Here is a 21,922-nt window from a genome sequence, read left to right as displayed (position 1 = left end):
ATCTGCTTGCACAGTCTTGATGGGACCATGAAAGCCTCTTTGCCAATCCATGAGAATCAGGCCCAGGACTGAAAGGGGAACCTGCTGCACTAAATGCCATTCCAGCATCTGAGAAGACCTGGTGCCATGCTCTTAGGTTATGCTTTCCCTCTGCAGGCTTTGCCACTCAGTGTCCCTTGCAGGGTCCCCTGACCTTGCCAATATCTGGCACAGAGTTGTAGTCCAAATTCCTGCAGCTGCATGGGACTGGAGGTCAGAGCAGCTCCTCTCCCCCTGGCACTCCTACTCTCTCTCTCTCTCTAAGATCCCAGCTGACCAACCTCACACAAAAGATGAACACCACCAACCAAAACAGGAGGCAGGAGCAAAGGATCAATAAACATATACCTGCACAGAAAGTGCCCAGGCAGTGTTATCTCAGCTCATGTTGGAAGGGGTTGCCTCTAGTGACAACATAGTAGTAGAGATTGTCACTCATTCTGTGACTCCTCTGATGGCCCTCTGACCTATATCCTATTAACAGTCCCTTCTATGGAAGAGGAAACTGAGGCAGAGGGAAACTTAGTTATTTCCCCCATGACCACTCAAGTAGACATTTTGGCTTGTGGGATGCTCTTCCAAGTGCCAGAGGAACAACCTCCTCCATGTTGTGACTCTGCTCATGAGGTGTCACTATGGTTGCCAGGTGGATGATGAAACAGGGCTCTGATACTTCCCAGAGAAGAACCAAATGGTCCATGGATCAGGTGGCATCTCTGCTGAGATGGATGTGAGGGGGATGAGAAGGTGCTCAGAAAACTATTGAGAATATTTTGAGCAGGGCAAAGAACAATGGAGCCACTTCTAAGGATCTGAGAGAAGATGGATTTCTGGGACAACAGAGTGGATTAGTGGTGAAGTAGAAAAGGTAGGAGTGGCCACAGAATGGCAAAGAGCCTGGCTCCTTGAGGATTCTGGAATAATCAGAGCCATGAGGAGCATGAGGGGTTAGACAAAGTTTCTCGCTTGGGAAAGGAACTCTATAAGGTTACAGAGAACTGAGTTGTGAGAGGTGAAGGTTGCCATTGAGGGCAGTCTCTGGGAACATCAAGTTCAGCTGGAGAGGAGAGTGGATGATTCAGCTCTAGGGATGAGCTGGCTTGCTGTCTCCATGGAGGAAGAAAGGAGGTCAAGGTGCTTCCGAGCTGGGGCACCTGCTGTTCATGGAGAATTCTTTGGGCCTGGAAACATAGCTAGTGGTGTACATGGAGAAGGACAGCTATACATTCAGGGTGAGACTTGAGACTCCTGAGAACACTCATTGAGCAGTGGACATGGGGTCATCAGAGACTTGGACCCTGGTGAGCCACACTCAGGACCCCAATCCCTAGTGAGCAATCAGCTACCCTTCCCTGATGGCCATGAGATGAGAGAAGATGACTCATCTATTGAAGCCATCAAATGTCCCAACAGTCTTCCTAATAATGTCCTAACAGTCTTTTAGGCATCACCCTAAGACTGGGACACCACATGCTGACAATTCCTAACTATATCCCTCCATCCTTTCTGGATGCAGCCTGCATGTCTAAGGACCCTGTTGCTGAATCCATCTCCTTCTGTTGGTGAGCTGGTTCTGGAACTTGTGGGAAAATCTGAGTCCATCTAGGGACTAGGACTTCAGTCTAGAACCTAGTTTACTTCTCCTCCCTCCCTGGGCATTGAGGGTTTCTCCTCTCTTGTCCATCAGTTGTTGCCTTGGTGATGAACCCTCAACAGGGTGCAATCCAATATTCAATCAAGGTAACAGTCTTGGTGGGGCAAGATATGTGCCTGAAAACACTGCCATTCACTGAGGTTGATTACCTGGGCACTTCCTGCATGGCTAAGTGGTGTCTACATCCTGAATATCCATTTTATAATAATTCAACAGTGGGAAGGTACCAGGAGTCTCCTGGCCCTAAGAGGGTAAGAGACATGGCATTGGGGCACACAGAGTAGGGCTCTGGTGTGGCTTTAAAGTCTGAGGGTCTCTGGTCATTCTAGCTCTCTAACTGTACTGAAATGCTGATGATAATGTCTAAAACAATCCTAAAATCTTTCTTGCTCTTTCTGAGGGTAAAAGGCTGCTGGCTTAGGCGATTAACACCTGTACCCTAATAGTGGAGGATTAAGAAATGCGGCCTTTCTTCTTCCTTAGCAGATCTCAAACTTTCAGCCTGCTTGTTGGAACTCTCAGAAGAAAAGGGGGGATACTTTGAAAAATGAATATAGTATTTATTACTAAGTTTAAAAAGGTTCCTATTAAAGCTATCTGAGGAAATGGGGGAAAGTGGAAAGATCCTAAGCAGGGGGCAAGGGAAAAATTCTACTCTAAGCAGGGAAATGGAAAAAATTTCTCTTCTCTCTTTTCTCATCTCTTTGTCCTCAGTACTTATACATCTTTCAGAATACATGATCACTTGTTAAAGAGTTCATCACAAGTTCACACAAAATGTCAAATCATAAATTGAAATAGAAGTTTAGAACAGGGAATGCTTACATGCATATCAATTAGGAGTAATTATCTGGCTAAGCATTCATCACCTGTCTTAGATCCACAGGTTCACTAAAAATTGAAAACCATAACTAAGTTATTCGTGAAGTTTTACATAGATAAACCCAGTTAATATTTTATCTTTTGTCCTAGCACCTATAATAAAACATTAGTTCCCTTTTTATGTCCTTTGGTTAATTGTTTTACAACCTCTTGGAATGTGCTCTGAGTAGGAGAAAGTCTGGTTACCATCTAAGAGCAATTAACTGGTGACACTTGGGAGACTGACAGAGTTCTCATTGCAGTTTTGACTATCAGAAAAGGACCCAATAGCAGTCCCACTAAAAAAGAGCTTAATAATCACTGATATAATTTTAGGAATTCTTGTAGGAGTATCATTAAGACTTAGGAAGTCATCTATTTGTCCATATAGTATCACTAAAAGGCAGTGCATCTTCATCTATCTGCATAAATCTGCGCAAAAGGAGTGGGCTAAAACGTAGTGATAGTTATATATGTTTAATAATAACAGGGAAAGCTTATTAATAGCAGGAATGTTTCCTAAAATGAATTATCATAAGCTTTGTGTATAAAAGCAAATATGTCTTGGATTAATCCAAAGCAGACCATCTCAGGAAGCTCACCTGCTAGTTATTATTTTGTCCCATTTTAGCTCCTGACAGATGTCCCAACTTGTTTATGTACCCAGCTTTGAGGATCTCATTCTAGGGATCCATGCCCTTGCCTCAGACAACAGGCATTTCCCTGTCCTATTTCCATTTCCCACTATCATAAACTAATTCCCATGCAGTAGAGTTTCTTCTGTGTTGGGGTTACTTATTGCCAAAACTTGTTGTCATGCCAAAGTATTTCCTGATGCCATTGTCCCATGTGACCTTTGGCAGTCTGGAGCTTTCTGGAGTCTAGTTCATATCTGTGTAGGAGAAGCTTAGAATAGCACAGCCATCCTGGAAGCTGAGCATGGCAGGAAACCTCTTGCCATCAGAGCCTCGTCCATGAAGAGGACCTGTCTGTTTGCTTCTGTGCATGTCCATCTGCTGCAATGCATGTTCTTGTTTGCTGATAAGACTGAGTCTTCATTGTCATTATGCTAGCCATCATACATGGATGCCTGCATTCATTCATCTATTCCTGCATTCATTCATTCATTCATTCATGCATTCATTGCTGGTCTGCATTGGAATCTGCTATGGATACAGAGGACAGGCTAGGCTAAGTGCCGTAGTTGCTGGCTTTGGGTCTTCAGTCTGAGAGGTGGGACAGAAGCATGGAGATTGTGATGGTGTGGTACCTACTGTATAGCCATGCTGGTGATAGGCATTCTCAAGTCTATTGGTCTTTCAAGGGCTTATGTTCCCCTACTTAAGTTGGGAAGGGTTCTGGTTGTAGACAATGCATTCTTCAAGGCTCCAAACTCTCAGAACCTTTGAGCCAAACCTGCCTTGTGCAGTGAAGTTCAGTGAAAAGCTGCTCCATTCCCCTCCTTAAATGGATGGTCAGCAGGCATGGCAGGATGCATGGCAGCCTGCATATTCCTGGCAGCATCTTTCCTGGCAGGTGCCCTACATCTCTTCTACTATTGAAGGTGGCAGAGGGCTGGTCAGCACTTTGTGAGGGAAAGGAAAATGCAAGTATCCTGAGAGAGGAGAGCAGAGACATTCAGAATGAGGAGCTCCAGCAGGAGGCCCTGAGGAAGATCCTCTCTGCTGAGAAGTATAGAGGAAGGGAAGGGGGAGGAGCCTCAGGGGATGTGGGCACATGCCGGAGGTCACAGGACAGGGTGAGCCTGCATTACTGTTCACATCTCTCACTGTCTGGTGTGCAGCTTGGAAGCATGAAAGTTTGGAGTCAGAATATATTTTTCAGGAGATGGCAAGAAGTAAAGAGAGAGGGGAGAAGAAGAAGGACCCTTTATCCCATCTCTCTCTCTCTCTCTCTCTCTCTCTCTCTCTCTCTCTCTCTCTCTCTCTCTCTCTCTCTCTCTCTCTGTGTGTGTGTGTGTGTGTGTGTGTGTGTGTGTGTGTGTGTATGCAGGAGTTGAGCTGTGGTGGACTGTTTCATGATGATCTGGCTGGGAAACACTGGCCCCTTGTTTAGTTGAAGTGAATGTTTTAAATGAATCTTGCAAAGTTCTGAAAAGACTCAGCAGGTGAGCCTGGCCCTGACACAGAGGTTGTTTGTAGGAGACTGATGGCAGGCTGGACTTCTCCCAGTGCAGAGGTCCTTCCCACAGTTTTCCTTTTAGAGAGAGCACTGGAATTTGAACTCAGAGCCTCACACAATCAGAAAATGTCCTACCACTGGGTCATTTTTGCGAAGGTGTTTGATGTGTGCCTATGTGTTTGTGAATGTGTATGTGTGCACACATGTGCACAGCCCTCTTCTTACATGTTGGTTTTGACACAGCGCCTCACTACTGACCTTAAACTCACTGTCAGATATTTCTTCCTTGGTGCCAGAAGGTGGAATGTTTCAAAGGATACTAAAATGTGCTTCTATTTCTCCTCACTGTGAAAGGACAAAGCCAGGGAAGTGGCAAGGAAGGACTGCAGCTGGCCAAGTCCTCCTCAGCAGGCCTGGGGGTGGCACAGAAGAGTTCTGCTCCCCACTGCCAATGCTCTGGGTGGAGCCTGGTGTCCCCTGCTCCATACTTCACAAAAGTTCCCCTACAGCTGGGCCTTTCCTCTGCTGCCCAGCCCTTCCACATCCTTAAAGCTCAGAGAACCTCCCCTCAGGACTCACATTTCATTTCTGCATGGGCCTTGTGTTGTCACCTTACCTATCCACCTATGATACTTCTGAACAGATTCCATGCCTGTTGATGAACGACTCCCCCCTCCCCTCCCTATAGCTCCTTACAACCATTAGAACACTCTTTATGTGCATGAATTCCGTTGTTCCGGATATTGTATGTATACAGGTCACATGACACAGGCCCTACTGGATTGGCCTTCTTTCTCTTTGAGCATATAAGTAGACTCACACACAGGGCACCAGAAAATGGCACCTCCCTCATTTGATAGTGTTTTGCCTGAGCAAGCTCTGCTCATCCGTGCATCTGTTCGGGGACACTTGAGTCACAAGCCCTTTGCCAACTATGAGAAGCATGGTGGACGCTGGCTGAAGTGCCTGCCATGTCCTTGCTTCCTGTTCCTCTGAGTACCTGCCTACAGTGAGATTGCAGCATCGACCTCTCCCAAGACGCTGCACCATTCTTCATTCCCACTTCTGCTCAGGAAGGCTTGAATTCCAGCCCTCCTAGGCTGCACCAACCACACATCACCTGGAAAGACAGTGCTCAGCAAAAGCTTGAATTGTGAATTTGTTTCCTGATGTGGCTGAGGTCACAGAAGTACAAGTGTGGAAGAAGGGCCAGTGGCTCTATGGGTCTTATCATTCCAGTCTCTGCTGTTCCTCTCGATCCTGGTGTGCTCCATGGTAGATATCCTCTGACTATTCATGTGTGGGTATGGCCACATGTAATGTACCTCTGCTGTGTACTTTGCTCAGAATCACAAGATAATCAGCTGACATATTAAACCTGGTGAGCCTTCCGACAGAATCAAGGATGGAAGTACAAGGCTCATGGTGTTTCTGAGAACCACACATGACCCCATTACACAGCTACTTCCCGTTGATAACTCTATTGCACACTGGGTCTCTCCCTTTAGAGGGCTTATCACCTAGACTATATGTAATTGCAAGGGGACTGAGAAGCCTAGTTCCCTGGGCAATGAGGAGAAATAAACTCTGATATCTGGGTTCTAGACTCCAGTAAGAGGTGGACTCAGAACTTGGTTACAAGTTTCAGATCCAGCCCATGGGCCGATGAGGCATATTCAATACCAGCCTTCTTAGACAGCTGGGCTGAAGTCAGAACAGATGGAGGGATACAGTTGTGTCATGTCACTAAGGGCCTTGACTGACAGTTAGGCACATTGTCATTTTGAGGACACTTGGCTGCTGTCAGTAGACAGTCCCTTGTTCTCTTACCCCATGGTCCTATGTGTGGGATCTAAGTGACCACTGGGGAAGGAAATCCTGTGTGTGTGTGATTCTCTGCTGGCCACAGGTCCACCTGTCACTGTGTCTTCTGAGGAGCCTTGAGGCTCAGGTGTGTCTCCACCTGGATGGACAGCTTTCCCTCTGTCTGCAGGCCTCTGGCTGTGTTTCCAGGCTCACAGGATTCTCCATGGCTGCCCAGCACCTGACCCAGATGCACCTTGGCCTCTTCTCCTATATCTAGGCTCTAACCTGGCTTAGCCCTCTTCTCTCCAAATGTCCCTGATGTTTGTAGAAGCTGCCTTCAAGGACAATCCCCACCAGCGTAGCCCTGCCCATTTCTCTGCACTGTAGCCACTCATGGCACATTTCCAAGACAGGAGCAGTGGTTGACCCTTGACCCCTGCAAAGCTCCATGTAGATCTGAGTGTTTGAGGGATCTTACTGGCCCAAGCTCTTTGCCATCTAGTGTTTATGATGCTCTTTTGCTAAAGCAACATCATCTCAGAATCATAGAAATGGCTCCATTATTCTTTGCCATGCACAAAATTTTCTTCTTGGTCTTCAGACCATCTCTTCCTCCTCCTCTTCTTCCTCCTCCTCTGGCCTCAGCACATAACTCCCCTCCTGTTCCAAGCTCTCTATGAAGCACCCAGAGTCTTGTCTTATCCTCTACCTGCCAACCACACTGTGATGCCCCAGGATCAGATACCCTGTGGCACCGGGGGAAACCATAGAGGCCTGCTGTGTGTCATGGGAAAAAGACGAAGCTCTGTGTTCATCATCCATAAAGGGAGCTGAGTGAATACTGCCTGGACACTTCGGTGCAGGGATACGTTTATTGATCATTTGCTCCTCCCTTTCATTTTGGGTGATGGAGGTGGAGGTGTCCAGCTGTCCTGTGAGGCTGGTCATCTGGGAACTGAGAGAAAAGGTACTACTCTGCCCTGAGTAGGAGTGTTAGGGGGAGAGGAGCTGGTGTGAGCAACAGACCACATGCAGCTATAGGAGAGGGGACTCCAACTGTGTGGACAGAGTCAGGAGACCCTGCAAGGGTCAGTGGGTGGTACAGACGATAGTAAGGAAAGAGTGAGGCAGAAACTGGGCACCAAGTGTTTCAGATGCTACAAATAGACAGGGCAGAATGTTCCTGTCTTGTACCTTGTCCTGTTGTCCATATGGGTTGGCCTGTAAACTTTCATAGTTCCACCAAGGCTGCAGAAGTGGAAAGCAGACATGATCAGAGCATATCAGAGGAGTGAGCCAACCTGCCCAGGCTTTTGATAGTCACAGGTAAAGGGGAGTAAACAGGGGAGCAGAGGAAAGGCTGAGTTCAGGCTCAGGAAGGTGAGCTCGTGTTGCCAAGAAGACTAGGAGCTTGACCCAGACCATCCACAGGCTCATGTGAAATGTGACTAGTAAAGTTAGTCAAGGGCACTGTTTGATTACAAAAATGCCACAGCCTATGAGAGGGTGGAAGCTGAAAATTGCATAAAGACTCAATCTGTTAGCTTGGAAAGAAGCCCCACAACTCGGGAAGTTCTACTTTTCTGAGGGGTTGATAACCTTGCCCATTACATGGATCCACAAATCACCTTGATCTAAAACAATGTACAGGAATTGGTCCTCAAATTTAACAAACACAGGTTTAAGTTTTGCAGACATGAAGTTGTATCCGACTATTGTGATTGCATCTCCTTCTGTGCCTTTCTCAGTCATGTCCAGCTCAGTGCTGTGGATCATCTGTAGGGAGAGAAACACATCACTCACCAAAGACGATGGAGAGCAGGAGAGAGGTCTGGAGCAAGCACTATGTGCTGGCCTCATCTGCTGGCCAATTTCTCTGCTCCTTCCATGATCCCTAACCCTGGTGTTCCCAAGTCTCAGCTCAGGGTGTGAGATGAAAGATGCCCTCAGTCTGATCAGTGTCTCAATCTGTGCTGCCCTCAAGTCACTACAACAGGAGGACAGGAGTAGGCAATGCCATGCCTTTCCCCACAGGAGGCCTCCCAACAGCCAGCCACACAGGGAACAGCCAGTGTTCTGGCAGACAATGCAGGTTTCTGTTGAGGTTTGGTCTTTTGCTATCTATTACAATGCAAAATGTGGGCCTCCGTGACCAGGTTGTTGCAGAGAAGAGACAATCTACATGTAGACTAAGTGAATCTGTCCCCAAGATATTACTGATGGGTAAATAAAGATGCCAACAGCCAATAGCTTATCAGAAGAGGCATAATTTTCATTAGGTTCTTGGGCTTGGGATTCAAGGAGAACCACAAGAAAGATGAATGTGCAGGAGGAGGAAGGAGAAGCCAGCATGGGTTCAGAATCAAGAGAATGTGGCTCTGAGGGCTGTCTGACTGGAGTTAAGAGCAGTCCAGATGCAACATAGTAAGTAATAACTCAGCGCATCAATAGGAAAGTAGGGTCAAATAGCATTGAGGCTTGACCGCTGCCCAGCTTTATGTTGTTTAAGACATTGTAAATATAAAGGTTGTATATGACTTTCATTTGGAAACCTATACAGCTGAGGCTGGGTGGGACCTCTGGCCATGACTCAATAATTTCTACAACATATTGGCACCTCACTATCTGGCAAAAACTCACTTAAAAATTAATTTGTGATTCTCCAGTGGAAAACACATGCTGCCCCTTTATGAGTTAGTTTAATTGATAACCGTCATAATAAATCTTCATTTATGCATATGCTGTTCATAGGGAATTGGTTTCATAGCAAAGTCAAGTGGTTTCTCTCCCAAGCAGCGCAGGATTGGGATTAGGACAATATGTGTGATAAACTGGTGCACACAGTTCTGTGATTCATGGCACAAGCCTGGGCACAGCTGTGCCACCAGGCAGACCCAGACAGTGTGCTGGCCACAGGCTCAGACTCCAGCCTGAGGTCTTTTCCGGTGCTTCCAAAGTGCCTCTGAGACGCTAGGAGCCCCCGCTTTGCAATGAAGCAGGCTGTTCAGAGGTCAGAGAGCAAGGCTGTCTGCCTCCTACAATCAAAAACAAAAACAAAAAGAGAAAAAAAAAGAGTGTAGAGAATGAACAGAAATGTAAGATGTCAATGCTATCGGAAGCTTCTGGGTGCTTAGAAAGTGGGCTCCACTGGGATACTGGGACTGCCTAGCCTAGCATATGACACACATGTGGGCCTGAAAATAGGCTTATACAGTAAGTAGAAGGAAATTTAACTGAAGTAAAATATGGGAATGTATATTAATTAAATTTCTATAAAGATAGGGGAATATAAGTATATTCATCCATGGTGATATTAATTCTCAAAAAAGGGAGAGATAACAAATTGCTATACATGATTTAAGGAAAGAAGGGAGAAATTAATTGAATTGGATGAATGAATAAATCCAGGCCTTTGATCCCAATATTTAGAAGACAAAGGATGGACACAGATAGAAAGAAACCCTACCTAAGTAATAATTAATAATAATAATAATAATAGTTTTAAATTGTTTTAATTATCAAAGTGAAGGTTGCTATAAGTTCAGTGGTAATAGTGGTATTACAAATCCTCTGTGTGAAAGGTCAAGTAGATCAGGCCTAAATAAAAAGGAGCCTGCTAAATTGAGTCAATCTATACTTTTGATGACTTCAGGTTGCTGGGCCAAGCAGAGAGGCTCTTTATTTGTGTTAATAGGAAAAAAAATAAGGATAAGATTTGATAGAGGAAGAGTCTCTGAATAACTTGGCTTCAGACAGGAAGCAAACAATCAGGAAGACCAAACAGGTGGCTTGGTTTGCTAATCCCTCTATATGGGACCGGCATATGCATGAATGAAGATTTGTTATGATGTGGCTATGAATTAAACTAACTCATAAAGCGACAGTTGCCTTCCACCTGCTCAAACAAGGAGCAAAAGTTCATCTTTAACTTATAAGTGCATCATGCACATTCCATACAAAGGTCTTTCTAGAAGTAAATATTGGTTGTAAGGTTCATATATTACAGAATGAAATACCAAGTGGGCAGGCCTGACAAGATTCTCCCTCAGGGATGCTGAAATGGCCTGCTGTTCCAACTCCCTGCCTGATCCTGCCTCAACTGATGCTGTTTCCAGAGACTGGCTTTCAGAACAGCTTCAGGAAGGGTTGCTTGGTCCTGATGACCTCAGGTCATCCAGCCTTTCAGACAATTTAAGTCAGGAATTCATGGAAGCTCTGAACTGTCTCAACATATAGGGACTGGACAACAAAGAATAACAGCTAGCTTTATTTTGACTTAACAATTTTTCAGTTTCCTTTTGGGTTAGGAATTTTTTCCCCAACTCAGCAGGAAGCAAATATAAAAAAGATGGTCTTCCCCATCCCTTCAGTTAGGGTGTGTGGATTGGTTATTGCATGAAGTATAGATATGTAGTCATTTTAAGTGATAATTTGCAAATAATTATAGTTTTAGACAGGAAAGATACCATATAGAGAGCTTAGACTCGGGAATTTCTGTCTTTCTTTTCCTCTTCTCTTACTTTCTTAGATAAAGGAAAAGGGGTTGAAAAAAATGGGGGATATTGTAATACTATAAGAAATTAGACAAATTGGGATTGGTTATTAAATTACTCTAAAACAAAGCATTTTATAGCCAAAAAGCTTACATTGGCAGAAATCTTTATATTCTGATGCAGAATTGAAGTTATATTTTCTTACATTGGTACAGAATTTGTATATTGAGAGAGGTTTAAGCTTTTCATTGGTATAACTCTTTGTTTATTGATACAATATTTAAAATTAATTTTGGTACTACTAGGCGCTGTGCCTATGCACCTCATTTAAAACTATAAGTTTAATCCTAGTCCTTTAGATCGGTGCTATTACAAACTGTTTAAAATAATCAAGTAATGCAAGTTAAGAGTCAGATAGTCAAAACCATGGTCATATTAGATTCTAATTTAGTTTATTACACTAAAATGCTTTCAAAATTATTTAAATAGTAAATAGCTAAAATAATCAATGTTTAATAACTCAGTTATGTTATATATTGATAGATGGTTTGCAAAAGCATTAGAGATCCACAGAATGTGGCATTAGATGTTGCTTCATTATTAAAATAACTTTTCACTATGAGACATGACTGCTCCTGACAATAGCCCCAGTCTGGTTCCAGGAAGGTGATGAGCATCAATGCTCCTATGTGGAGTTGCTTCAATTGAGGAATGTTAGCCACTGGTCAAGAAACACCCTGATTGAATTGGTAGAGAGAATGATGTTAAAAAAAAAAGGACAAATGGATGCAGGATGGTCAACTACTAAACTCCGCCAATACAGTGTTCGCTGGCCAATTGGAGTTAAGAGAACCCAGATGCAACATAGTAAGTAATAAATTTGGGTATCGATAGGAAAGTAGATTCTAAAAATGTAGAGGCCAGGCCACTGCACAGCTATTGTGCTGCTTAAGGCTTATTGTAAATATAAAGGTTGTGTATGTTTTTCATCCAGGAATTAAATAGCTAAGGTGGGGTAGAAACCTCAGCTGGGAGTAAATAATTTCTACAACAAGTTTCAGCATCTCTCTTGCTCTAACCTCCTTGTGATATGCATCAGCATGGAACAGGGCATGGCTTCACATTTCCAGACTACCATGCCCTGGTTACACAGATCTCAGCCCAGGGCTCTGAGTGGGCACTGGAAGAAGAATAAGCACCAACAGGCTGTGCACCCAGGAATGTGTGATGAAGGTCTGAGGGCATCTTCTCTCCTAGTCTCAGATTTTTCATCAGAACTGCCATTGATCCCTTGTTACTACCTTTACTGCTACTATTATATGTGCTGATCAAGTAATAATGGCCAAGCACTGCACTGAAGAGGTTGATAATCTACAGTGAATTGTGGGGAGCTCTGCGGTGGACTGTAGGGAGCCCTGCAGTACAGCACAGGTTGGGACCCATGTGGTCTAAAACCAAGCACAGGCACTTTCCCCATCATTGACTTTGTGATGAGTTCAAGCCCAGAGGCTAAAGGAGCAACTGGCTGCACACTCTGAGAAGGAGTATCTAGGTTATGATTTCTCTCCCAGGCCTAAGGAATCTCAGGCATGCAGGTTTTCTCACACATTGAATATCCCCACATGTCCACATAGCCTTCACTGTCTACATTCAGGATTCAAAGTGAATGAGCCGTGTTCCTTGTCTTACCTCAGAGACTGTTATGTTCTTCACTCCTGTGATGCCAGAAAGGTCAGCCTGTGTGGAGAAGAGTTCCCTGATACCCAGCTCTGGAAGGATGTCTTCTAGGTTGTAGTGTTGGGATAAGGAGAACTTGGGTAAGTGGAGCTCTTTTATCTTCCTGAGAATAAAAGAGAAATTGAAGAGCCAGAGGAACCTGTGCCCAGTGAACACAACTTATCTCTGAGGGGCAGCATTCTATGAGAGCCCTCTCCATGGAGAGGAGCCTTCTTTCCACCCATGCCTAGAACACATGATTTACCTCTTCCTAATGCATTAATTATTGATCTATGCCTGAGAGTGTTTACAGTGGACAGGCAAACTGACTTGGTGCTAATTGTACCTTGACTGAGAATGCTTTCCTGTTAGATCCACACACTGCAGCCCTTCCTTGTCATGCCTGTCCTCACTCATCACCTAGTGACCCTTCTATTCACACTGGACACTGCATCAGACTCCCTTATTCCTTACCCTTGCTTGTCCTTCTCAACCTCACCACTGCATTCGAGTTTACCTTTAACTTATTAAATACTGACCAGTTCTGTTTTCACCCCCTACTGTCTCTTCCTCAATTACAAGATAGCCCGCAAGGATGAGAATTTTTGCTTATCCTTCTCTGATACTCTCTCAGAGTTTAAGTCAGAGTGTGGCACGGAGTAGGTCTTCAAGTCACCATTGCATGAATGGTGAATGAATAACTGATAAGGGGATGCAATGGCTACACAGGGCACAGCTGATTCTGAACACTCATCTTCATCTCCTGTCAATCATAAATTCCTCTGCCTCCCAAAGATACGTTCAAGACTCCTTCTCATTTACAGTCAGAGACACAGGAAACCTCATTCCTCATTTGAGCAGATCTTATCTTGTCAGCATCACTAACCCCAGTAAAATCAAGTGGGACAGAGGAAGGGAATTCAACAAAACTCCACCTTTACTCTGATGACACTTTAACCACTACACTAGACATAAGTGAGAAACTGAGGCACAGAGACACTGGCCATCAGGACAACTGCAGTACAGGGACCCATTTCTGGGTCCTTAGGACACATACCTGGGCCTCAAAGATTTCCTCCACTTCTTCAGGGTCCCTGGTTGTAAGCTGGCTTCCACCTGCTGCATCTTGCCCTGGTCAGGGAGGATGAACATGGCCTTGCCATTGCCTTTGTAGTTCAGCTCCACCACAGTGCATTTCAGCTCTTCATCCCGGAAGTAGGGTGTCCTCAGGTTCTTAGTTTTCATCATTGGCACTTTCACATGCCTACTCCTGTCCACTATGAATTTTCCCATGAACGTGTCATCAGAGTTAAAAGGCACCATCCATTCCGCTAAAGATGAGGCAAATAGTCAGATTGTAACAGCAACAGAAACAGGACATTTCCTCCCTATATATGGTTAGCTTCTGAAATCCATCCATTGTCAGTCACTCACAGTGTCCCTCAGAGTGGCATATGCTGAACTGGAAAAATCCTCATAGGTGGACAAAATTGTACCAATGAGTTTCCAGATTTGGTTTAAAATGTAAGCAAAAAATCCACAACCTGGCTACTTGAGCTCCTGACATAGTCAGGGATCTGGAGTGGAGTGTGTAAGAAAGACTAGAGTGAAGGTGGTGAGACTGGAGACAGGGGAGAGCTGAGGGTCCTGTCTTGCTCAGGGGAAGCATCTCTAGAAGGCAATGACTAGTGGGACAGGTTTTAGGCAAAATAAAACAGCAGAGACTGAGTTCTTCCATATCACGATCAGTTCATAATTCCATAGATTGTGGCTAAGACATAGATAATTCATCCTCATCGCACACGTGGGAAATGGCCACCCTGACAATCAGAGATATCATCTCAAGCTTTTTCAGATTTCTAGTTTTTGTTCCCATAACCAGTATACACACTGGGACTTGGTAATAAACCAATTTCTTGCTCTTGGAAGCTTGCAGCCTAGACATACATTCCACCTAGCACTAAGCAGCACTTGAGCTTGATATGGGGCCAGTTCAGGGAGCCATATCCTACAGTCTAACCCTTCATGCTGTCATTCTGCTTCCACCATCCCTTGCCAACAGCAGCTCTGGGGCCTTCCTGTCCTCCTGTCTTCTGTCCTCTGTCCTCTGACCTCCTGTCCTATATTTCTGTCTATTGTCAACCTGATTTTCTTCCTATAGTCCAAGCCTTCAAACTCTGTATCCTGGACTAATTTTAATTAGCACCAAATTTAACCAGTGTCTAGTCACATCATGACTTCTGTCAGGCAACAGTTTCTTGGCTGTCACCTTGCTATCTAGTCTATATCAGCAGGAAGTGGTGGGTGTGTGTTCCCTGGATTTTCCCCAACTACCCTTATCTGTAATGTCTCCAGTTGAGTCTCCAACTATCATGGGCCCAAGTCCCAGCAGATTTCCTGCCCTAAGAATGTATTTTGGGAATTCTGATCTTTCATATATAAATTTTATAAAAGTAAAATTCCAAGAAGCAGCCAGATATTAACACACAGCACTGCCTAAGGGACACTCCTCCTTTCTCATGACTTTTCCCCAGCCTCTGCTTCTCCATGGCCAAAATCATTTCTCAACAGTCTCAGGGAAGAAGTCCTATGTAGGAACCTCTCACAAGGCTGGCTCTTCACTAGTTTTAGGCTATGATACTTTCTCCTTAAGATTAATGTAACTAGGCTCCTTTGGGTCTCAGTTCAACAGGACCCTGCTGGAGACCGAGGCCATCCAGAAGGATGGATACCTTGTATAGGAGCATATTAGAAATGGTTGCTCTAGTCAGACTGAGGGATGTTATTTGTGTAGGGAGTAAACATGGATTAAGCCTACCTAGGAGGGCTGGCAGTGGAAGACATGACATTCTGCTAGTCATTAAGTTCAAGTCACAGAACAGATCAGCCTTCCTAGATAGATAGCTCAGTGTTTCTGTTGGACATGTCCCAGGAATTACATCACTATCTTAAAATTCTCAGAGGGGAAGTAAGGGTGTTGTGTAATAAACAGTTACACACATGGCTCTGAGGCCTGAGCCCCTCCTTTCCAGTGGTCAGTGTAAGGACACAGGTTCCAAGGCAGCATCCTCTCCCTCTCTTCACAAACCACTCTCACCTTTAAAAAAGAGATCATTCACTATCACCATAGATGTATTGCCATCCATGTCTGAGACCAGTTCCTTGATCTTCCCCTGGGTCTGATTGCTCATATAGCTATTGATGAGCTTCATAGCTTCATGAGGCTGCTGGAAGTTGGCTGTGAAGACCTCAGTGTGGTACAGAGCCCTTGCCTTCTCCTTGAACTCTGCCAGGATCTGCAGGTGCTTTTCAACAAACAGGGCATTGCCTGTCCTGATCTGTACCTGGTCCCCTGGATGGCTGAGCCTCTGTAGGAGGTGCTTAAAGCCCTGGTGGATGTCTGCCTCAGATGTTTCTGTCAGATTGAATTTAAGAACTTCTAGAATCTCTTCCAAGGTGTTGCCCTTTGCTCCCAGAGTCAAGGAGTTCAGAGCAGTTGCGATGCCAAAGGGAGAGAAGGCAATATTTTTATGTGGATTCTTCAAAGCTAGCTCCTTGTAGAAACTGAAGGCAAAGTCAGTGTTGATGGAAGCCAGTGTTAAACTGTCCAGTTGTTTTTGAGTGTCCTGGCCTTTCTGGACTGCATTGTGCATTCCTAGTGTGCCATCTGAGCAGCAGATGACAGCAGGGCAGATCTCAGCCATTAAGAGCCCTAGAGCTGCAATGAAGGCCATCTTCTCTGTTCTCTAGGTTGAAAAGAAAACATCCTTTGAGTCTGGGAGGACAAGCTGGTGCTCTGAGTATCTCCTAGATCTCCTACATGGTGGGCTGCCCTTCCTGTCTCTGTGACTGCCTACGGGAGATGTTCTGACCTCTCAGATGGCAGTACACCATCATGAGCTCCCTACTACCATGGAGGAAGTCTCATAGAACCCAATTTTTCTATTTAAGAGAACCAGCATCCAGAAAGGTAAACAGTCTTTCCACTGTCACAGATAAAGGAAGAGAAAAACCTGGAGCTCGGCACAGAACATGTATAATCTCGTCTCCCTTTCTGGATTTGTATAACACCACGTGAGAAGGCAGAGAACCCTATTCTTTTGCATGTGTGCAATATCCTATCAACAAGATCTTGTCCAGACTGAATGAAGGGACATTGGACAAATTTTGTAGCACTGAATCTGGTGCATATTTCTGGGAGTAGAGAGAATAATTGGCAGAAAACACTGGAGACATCTGTCTCAGTGGGAAAGCCCTATCTCCCCTGAGAACAGCTATTAGAAGGACCAATAGGGAGATGTCCTTTCAACCCTGCCAGGGTACCACATGGCCTCAGACTTAGAAGGCGCCCTGACAGGTCTAATAACAAATGTTGTTGGTGTCTCTGATACCTATACCAGACTTCAGTTCGTCTGTCAGGATGGCTGTGTGGGGCAAGCAAACATCCAGACCCCTCAGGGTAGACTGTTGAGTTACCCAGTGACATAATTGGCCTAAGTGTCTGGCTCATCACAGTGTGAGAGTGGAGGTGGATAGAGTCCAGAGGGCCAACTCATCCACACTCCCTTGCAGTAGTGAACACATTTGAATCCTGTGATCATGGTAAACATAGCCACCAAGCTGTAGCCTTTGCCCTGGCTGTAATAAACAGTTACACAAATGTAATAAACAGTTACACACATGTAATAAACATGTAATAAACATGTAATAAACAGTTACACACATGTAATAAACAGTTACACACATGGCTCTGAGGCCTGAGCCCCTCCTTTCCAGTGGTCAGTGTAAGGACACAGGTTCCAAGACAGCATCCTCTCCCTCTCTTCACAAACCACTCTCACCTTTAAAAAGGAGCTCATTCACTATCACCATAGATGTATTGCCATCCAGGTCTGAGACCAGTTCCTTGATCTTCCCCTGGGTCTGATTGCTCATATAGCTATTGATGAGCTTCATAGCTTCATGAGGCTGCTGGAAGTTGGCTGTGAAGACCTCAGTGTGGTACAGAGCCCTTGCCTTCTCCTTGAACTCTGCCAGGATCTGCAGGTGCTGTAGCTGTAGCCTTTGCCCTGGCTGTAGGGGTGTTCAGATGGGAAAGTAGATGAGAGAGAAATGGAAAGCAAGGAAGGATAGGGAAGAGAGGGGACAAGATGGGTTATGGGAGAAGGAGGGGTGAGGAAGTGCAAGGAAGTAGGGGCAGGGCAATAGGAGGGGGAAGAAAGGATAGGATGAGGAAGCCAAGGGGAAGATGTAGGGGAGAGGAGATTGGAACAGTGTAGGAGAATGGAGAGCAGGGGAGGGAGGTGTTGGAGTTTTGCCTCCTGTCCCCTGGGCAGTGACAGGTCAGCAGAGGATCCAGGGGCTTCAGCCACTTTGATCCTCTGCAACCATTTATTTTTGGGAAAACTTTCAACAATAATTTATTTCAAAATGATTTTCACAGAAAGCAGGCTAGTCTGTCTGTGTAGAAGGAGTGGGTCAGTGGCTGAGCTGTTGTCTTCGTTTCTTTCTAGGAGAGAATCCAAGCTTTTCTTCTTGGCCATGGATTTACCATGGAAATTTGGTCCCTGGCCCCAGGGACAACTGCTGTCTGATGTGAGCATGACTGTGATGCCCCCTCTCCCACAGGGACTTTGTCACCGTTCTGTCCCCTCTTGGCTCCTACATCAGTACCTGGGCTAGGCAAGGTCTCAAAACTTTCCCCCTGTGGAGGGTCAGAAGGAGGACGCTCCACTCAGTTTCCAGGAGCATAGTCCATGGCACCTGCCACTTCCATAGGCATGAAGACCCAGACAAGAGAAGAGAGTGTTATGCACTGAAGAAATGTCCCTTATTCATATTGGGTGACCTAAGAACAACTTCTTACTGCCCCCCAAATCAAGACTCCAGGTCAAGCTGGGTGTGGTGGTGCACACCTTAATCCCAGCACTCGGGAGGCAGAGGCAGGCGGATTTCTGAATTCGAGGCCAGCGTGGTCTACAAAGTGATTTCCAGGACAGCCAGAGCTACACAGAGAAACCCTGTCTTGAAAAAAAAAAAGACTCCAGGTCATAGCCAGTAGCACACAGTCCTGGGATGGCTCTTTCCATTCTCAACAGAGAGAAGGTTTCATGCACCTTACCTGCAGAGTCAAAGCCAGCTGCTAGTATCTGTTAGGTAAATCCCGATGTGCCAGTTTTCTGCCTTTCTGGAATGTTTTTAACTCACGCACACTGGTGCACATTTATATCTAGGGACTCCTCCTTCCTCTTAGGAAATGCTGACGTGAATAGCTGTGTTCTGTGCTCGGATTGGGAATGGACAGATAGGATGATTTATGGTGACAAGGACTTACAGGCTCTATCTTGCAGAACCAGCTCCTGGTGGCAAAACCACTAAGAGTCTTCTACACAACATTGGATGTCCTCATTGTGGCTTCTGTTTCTGTAATAGTTCAAAGGTCGGTATGGACCAGGTGAGCAGTCAAGGCAAGAAGACAGCATCAGCCCTGACCCACTTGTCACCAAGAACAGGTACATCTGTCCTTTGTCCTGGGCTTCCCAAGTCACTTCAAAAAGAATGCAACTCTATGTCCATGATCCTTGATTCTTTATGGAAAACCAAAGATTAATAATCACTTGTCTCGATGTTGACAGGTCTTTGTCTGCATCTGTATTACCATCCTTTCTGCCAGGAATGGGCACATTCTAAGTAGAGACCTGCTCTCCACAGATTTCTGAAGGGAAGCTGCCTATGTCAGGAAATGCAGGAACTCTAATAGGAGTCTGTGTCTGCAGAGACTTACTCGCTGGTGAGAATTTCAGTTCAGTAGAGCCTTGGAGGTTCATACAGAGGCCAATTACCTTATTAGGAGGTGCTAAGTTCTGTTTCTATAGACATGCATGTATTGCCTCCATGTGTATCACTGATGCCTGTGACAATTGAATCTACTAGCAGACAGATAGCTGCAACCCAAGAGGTAAGCATGGTGGCGATGACATCTTGAGCCTAGAGAGAGGCTTTCCCCAGGTTGATGCCGCTGCCTCTCTCAGATATCCACCCATGCCCTTTAAATTTGCCTTGATTTGTGACTTTCTTTCTTTTGTAAAGTTATAATAAAGTTTTTGTGAAACTGCTTCCACATTGGAACATAGAATTTGGGTAATGGAAGGATGTTTTCTCTGATCATTGTCACCAAAAATGGCTCCAGAATGAAGGATCGTATTCCCTTTAGGATGAGAGTTGTGGGTTTTGTGTGAACAGTGGGATGAGACACTCAGTAGGCAGATGTTAGGTCCAAAACTGCTGTCCCTTAAATGGAAGTTCTGGTCCTAACAAGAAGAGTTTGGGCTCAGTAAACAATGTCTAATGGTGTGTCTCCGTGTTCCAGAAAAGAACATTATGGGTGGCACATTTCTTTTTCTCAGTAGTCACCCTAACATCCCCACCAAATCTGCAACCTCAGGCAGGGACTGCCTTTCTTCTGCTTGCTCTGTCTCTCTCAATTGCTCAGTCCTGGGCTCTTCCCATTCCACACTGGACTCTTCCACTCCACTTCCTTGTCTCCTTAAGTCTCTTTCCCACCTTAAAACTAGAACCGCCATTAAGACTCGCCACTTTCTCTTGGACTGCGATATGTCTCAGCCACAAAATAAGCTTGACAAGTCTCAACAGGCAGTAAGTGCCATACTTGGGTATCAGATTCTCACTGATCTTGACAAGTGCTGCCCAGGTGCCAGCAAGTGGACTGAGAGCCCATGCTCAGGCTTTCGTTGGCCTCCATTGTTTGGCCCCACCCACTCTGCCCAGTGCCAGAGTTACCAGATTTACCTGGCAAAAACCTAACAATCTCCCCAAGCTGACCAGAATCTGGAGCTTCTGGTGAAGAGACACAGGTAACCTGTCCCCATCACTGCATGTCAAATCCTGCACTTTCTTGTCCCTGTGTTGAGCCAGAATGGCCAGCACTCCCTTTCCCCAACCCCCAGCACGAGACCCTCTGACCTTTGAAGAGGTCAGACAAAGGGAAGCCCAACCTGGCCTCTGAATCCAGTGCCACGAATTGCACTCCCATGTTGTGATAATTCTAACAGATAGCACTTTCCCTGTGCAGAGGCTCCTGCCTTGGACAGAGGCAGGAGTTCCTATCCTTGAAGTGAGAAAGCCCACCCTTGAGCTATGGGAAAGAGGCAATCAAGTGTTTCCAGGCAGCTGTGGCCTCTTTGTAAAAACACACTGGCCTCTGATAATGGAATGAGTTACTTCTTCCCAGGCCAAAAAGGTCCTTCTCCAGCTGTGATTCCACCTCTCTGTCTGAACAAATGTCAGGTTTGAAGGATAGCACCCCCTTTCCTCTACCCAATCACATAATGCCAGGGCTAGAGAGCCCCAGCTTATGCATCTTCATATGTGTGTGTGTGTATGTTTGTGAACGTATACGTATATGTATATGTATATGTGTATATGTGTGTATATGTATACATATATATGTATATATGTGCATATATACATATATGTATATATGTGTGTATATACATATATATCACTCAAAGACCTAGACTCGAGCGTCACTTTTCTAATCTGTGCAGCAGGAATGATTTTGATCCTGGTCCAGACTTCTATAATAAAAAAATCTCTTTAATTATTACATCAGTATCACAATTTCTGGTGGTCTCCTGGGGTTCCCGTGAACTGGGCATAACACAGGCTTCCTCTTCTTTCAGCTTTGATATCCAGGACACAGCCCCTCCATGGGCTGAGGTGGAGTCTTTATTTAGCCTTCTTTCTGAATCATCCCAAACAAGTCTGTATCAGAGCATGGGATTTTTTTTTAAACCTGAACTTGTTGTCTTTGGCACCAATCACTGAGCCTTTACACTCCTTTGGAAAGATCCATGTGACTCCTCCACTCTCACTGAGACATCTCGTAACCCTGTCGTGTGCAGGCAGAATCTTATGCTCTCTGTATTGCATGATCTGCTTATTTTCAACCTTCTGGAATCATCTGTTACCTCCTTCCCATTGCTCTAACTTACCAACTGTATTCTGCCTCAGGACCTTGGCTCTTGCTGTCAGCTGCTGAGAGCCCAGTTCTGTGCGATTTGCACAGCTCAGTTGCTCGTTCCCATGAATTCTTGGCTCCTGTGGAGCTGCCTCACTTCTGCTCCTGCTATCTCCCTGGTTGTTTTCCTACATGCTTCTGGAGTGCTGTATTGTGTTGGTCAAGCTTTCC

General features: G+C 45.2%; 1 protein-coding gene across 3 annotated transcripts; it reads right to left on the bottom strand.

Moving 5' to 3' along the window:
• Positions 1 to 7,360: 7,360 nt before the first annotated feature.
• Positions 7,361 to 18,921, bottom strand: Serpina3b (serine (or cysteine) peptidase inhibitor, clade A, member 3B). Of its 3 annotated transcripts, XM_006515931.2 has the most exons (6): positions 18,833 to 18,921; positions 15,809 to 16,457; positions 13,769 to 14,042; positions 12,685 to 12,835; positions 8,131 to 8,278; positions 7,361 to 7,750 (listed from the first exon to the last, which is right to left on the bottom strand). In XM_006515931.2, exons 2-6 carry the CDS (start codon positions 16,443 to 16,445, stop codon positions 7,734 to 7,736), a joined length of 1,227 nt encoding a protein of 408 aa, XP_006515994.1. In that variant the 5' UTR covers positions 16,446 to 16,457; positions 18,833 to 18,921; the 3' UTR covers positions 7,361 to 7,733. The 3 variants fall into 3 exon arrangements, with proteins under 3 accessions (XP_006515994.1, XP_017170576.1, NP_766612.1); NM_173024.3 differs by having other exon boundaries at positions 7,362 to 8,278; positions 18,833 to 18,911; XM_017315087.2 differs by lacking the exon at positions 15,809 to 16,457 and having other exon boundaries at positions 7,361 to 8,278.
• Between the last annotated feature and the right edge of the window lie 3,001 nt (positions 18,922 to 21,922).

The sequence above is a fragment of the Mus musculus genome, chromosome 12 (assembly GCF_000001635.26).
Source record: "Mus musculus strain C57BL/6J chromosome 12, GRCm38.p6 C57BL/6J".
Classification (NCBI taxonomy): Eukaryota; Metazoa; Chordata; class Mammalia; order Rodentia; family Muridae; genus Mus; species Mus musculus.
Note: the sequence above shows the minus strand (reverse complement) of the source record. Positions and strands in the feature narration are given on the sequence as shown.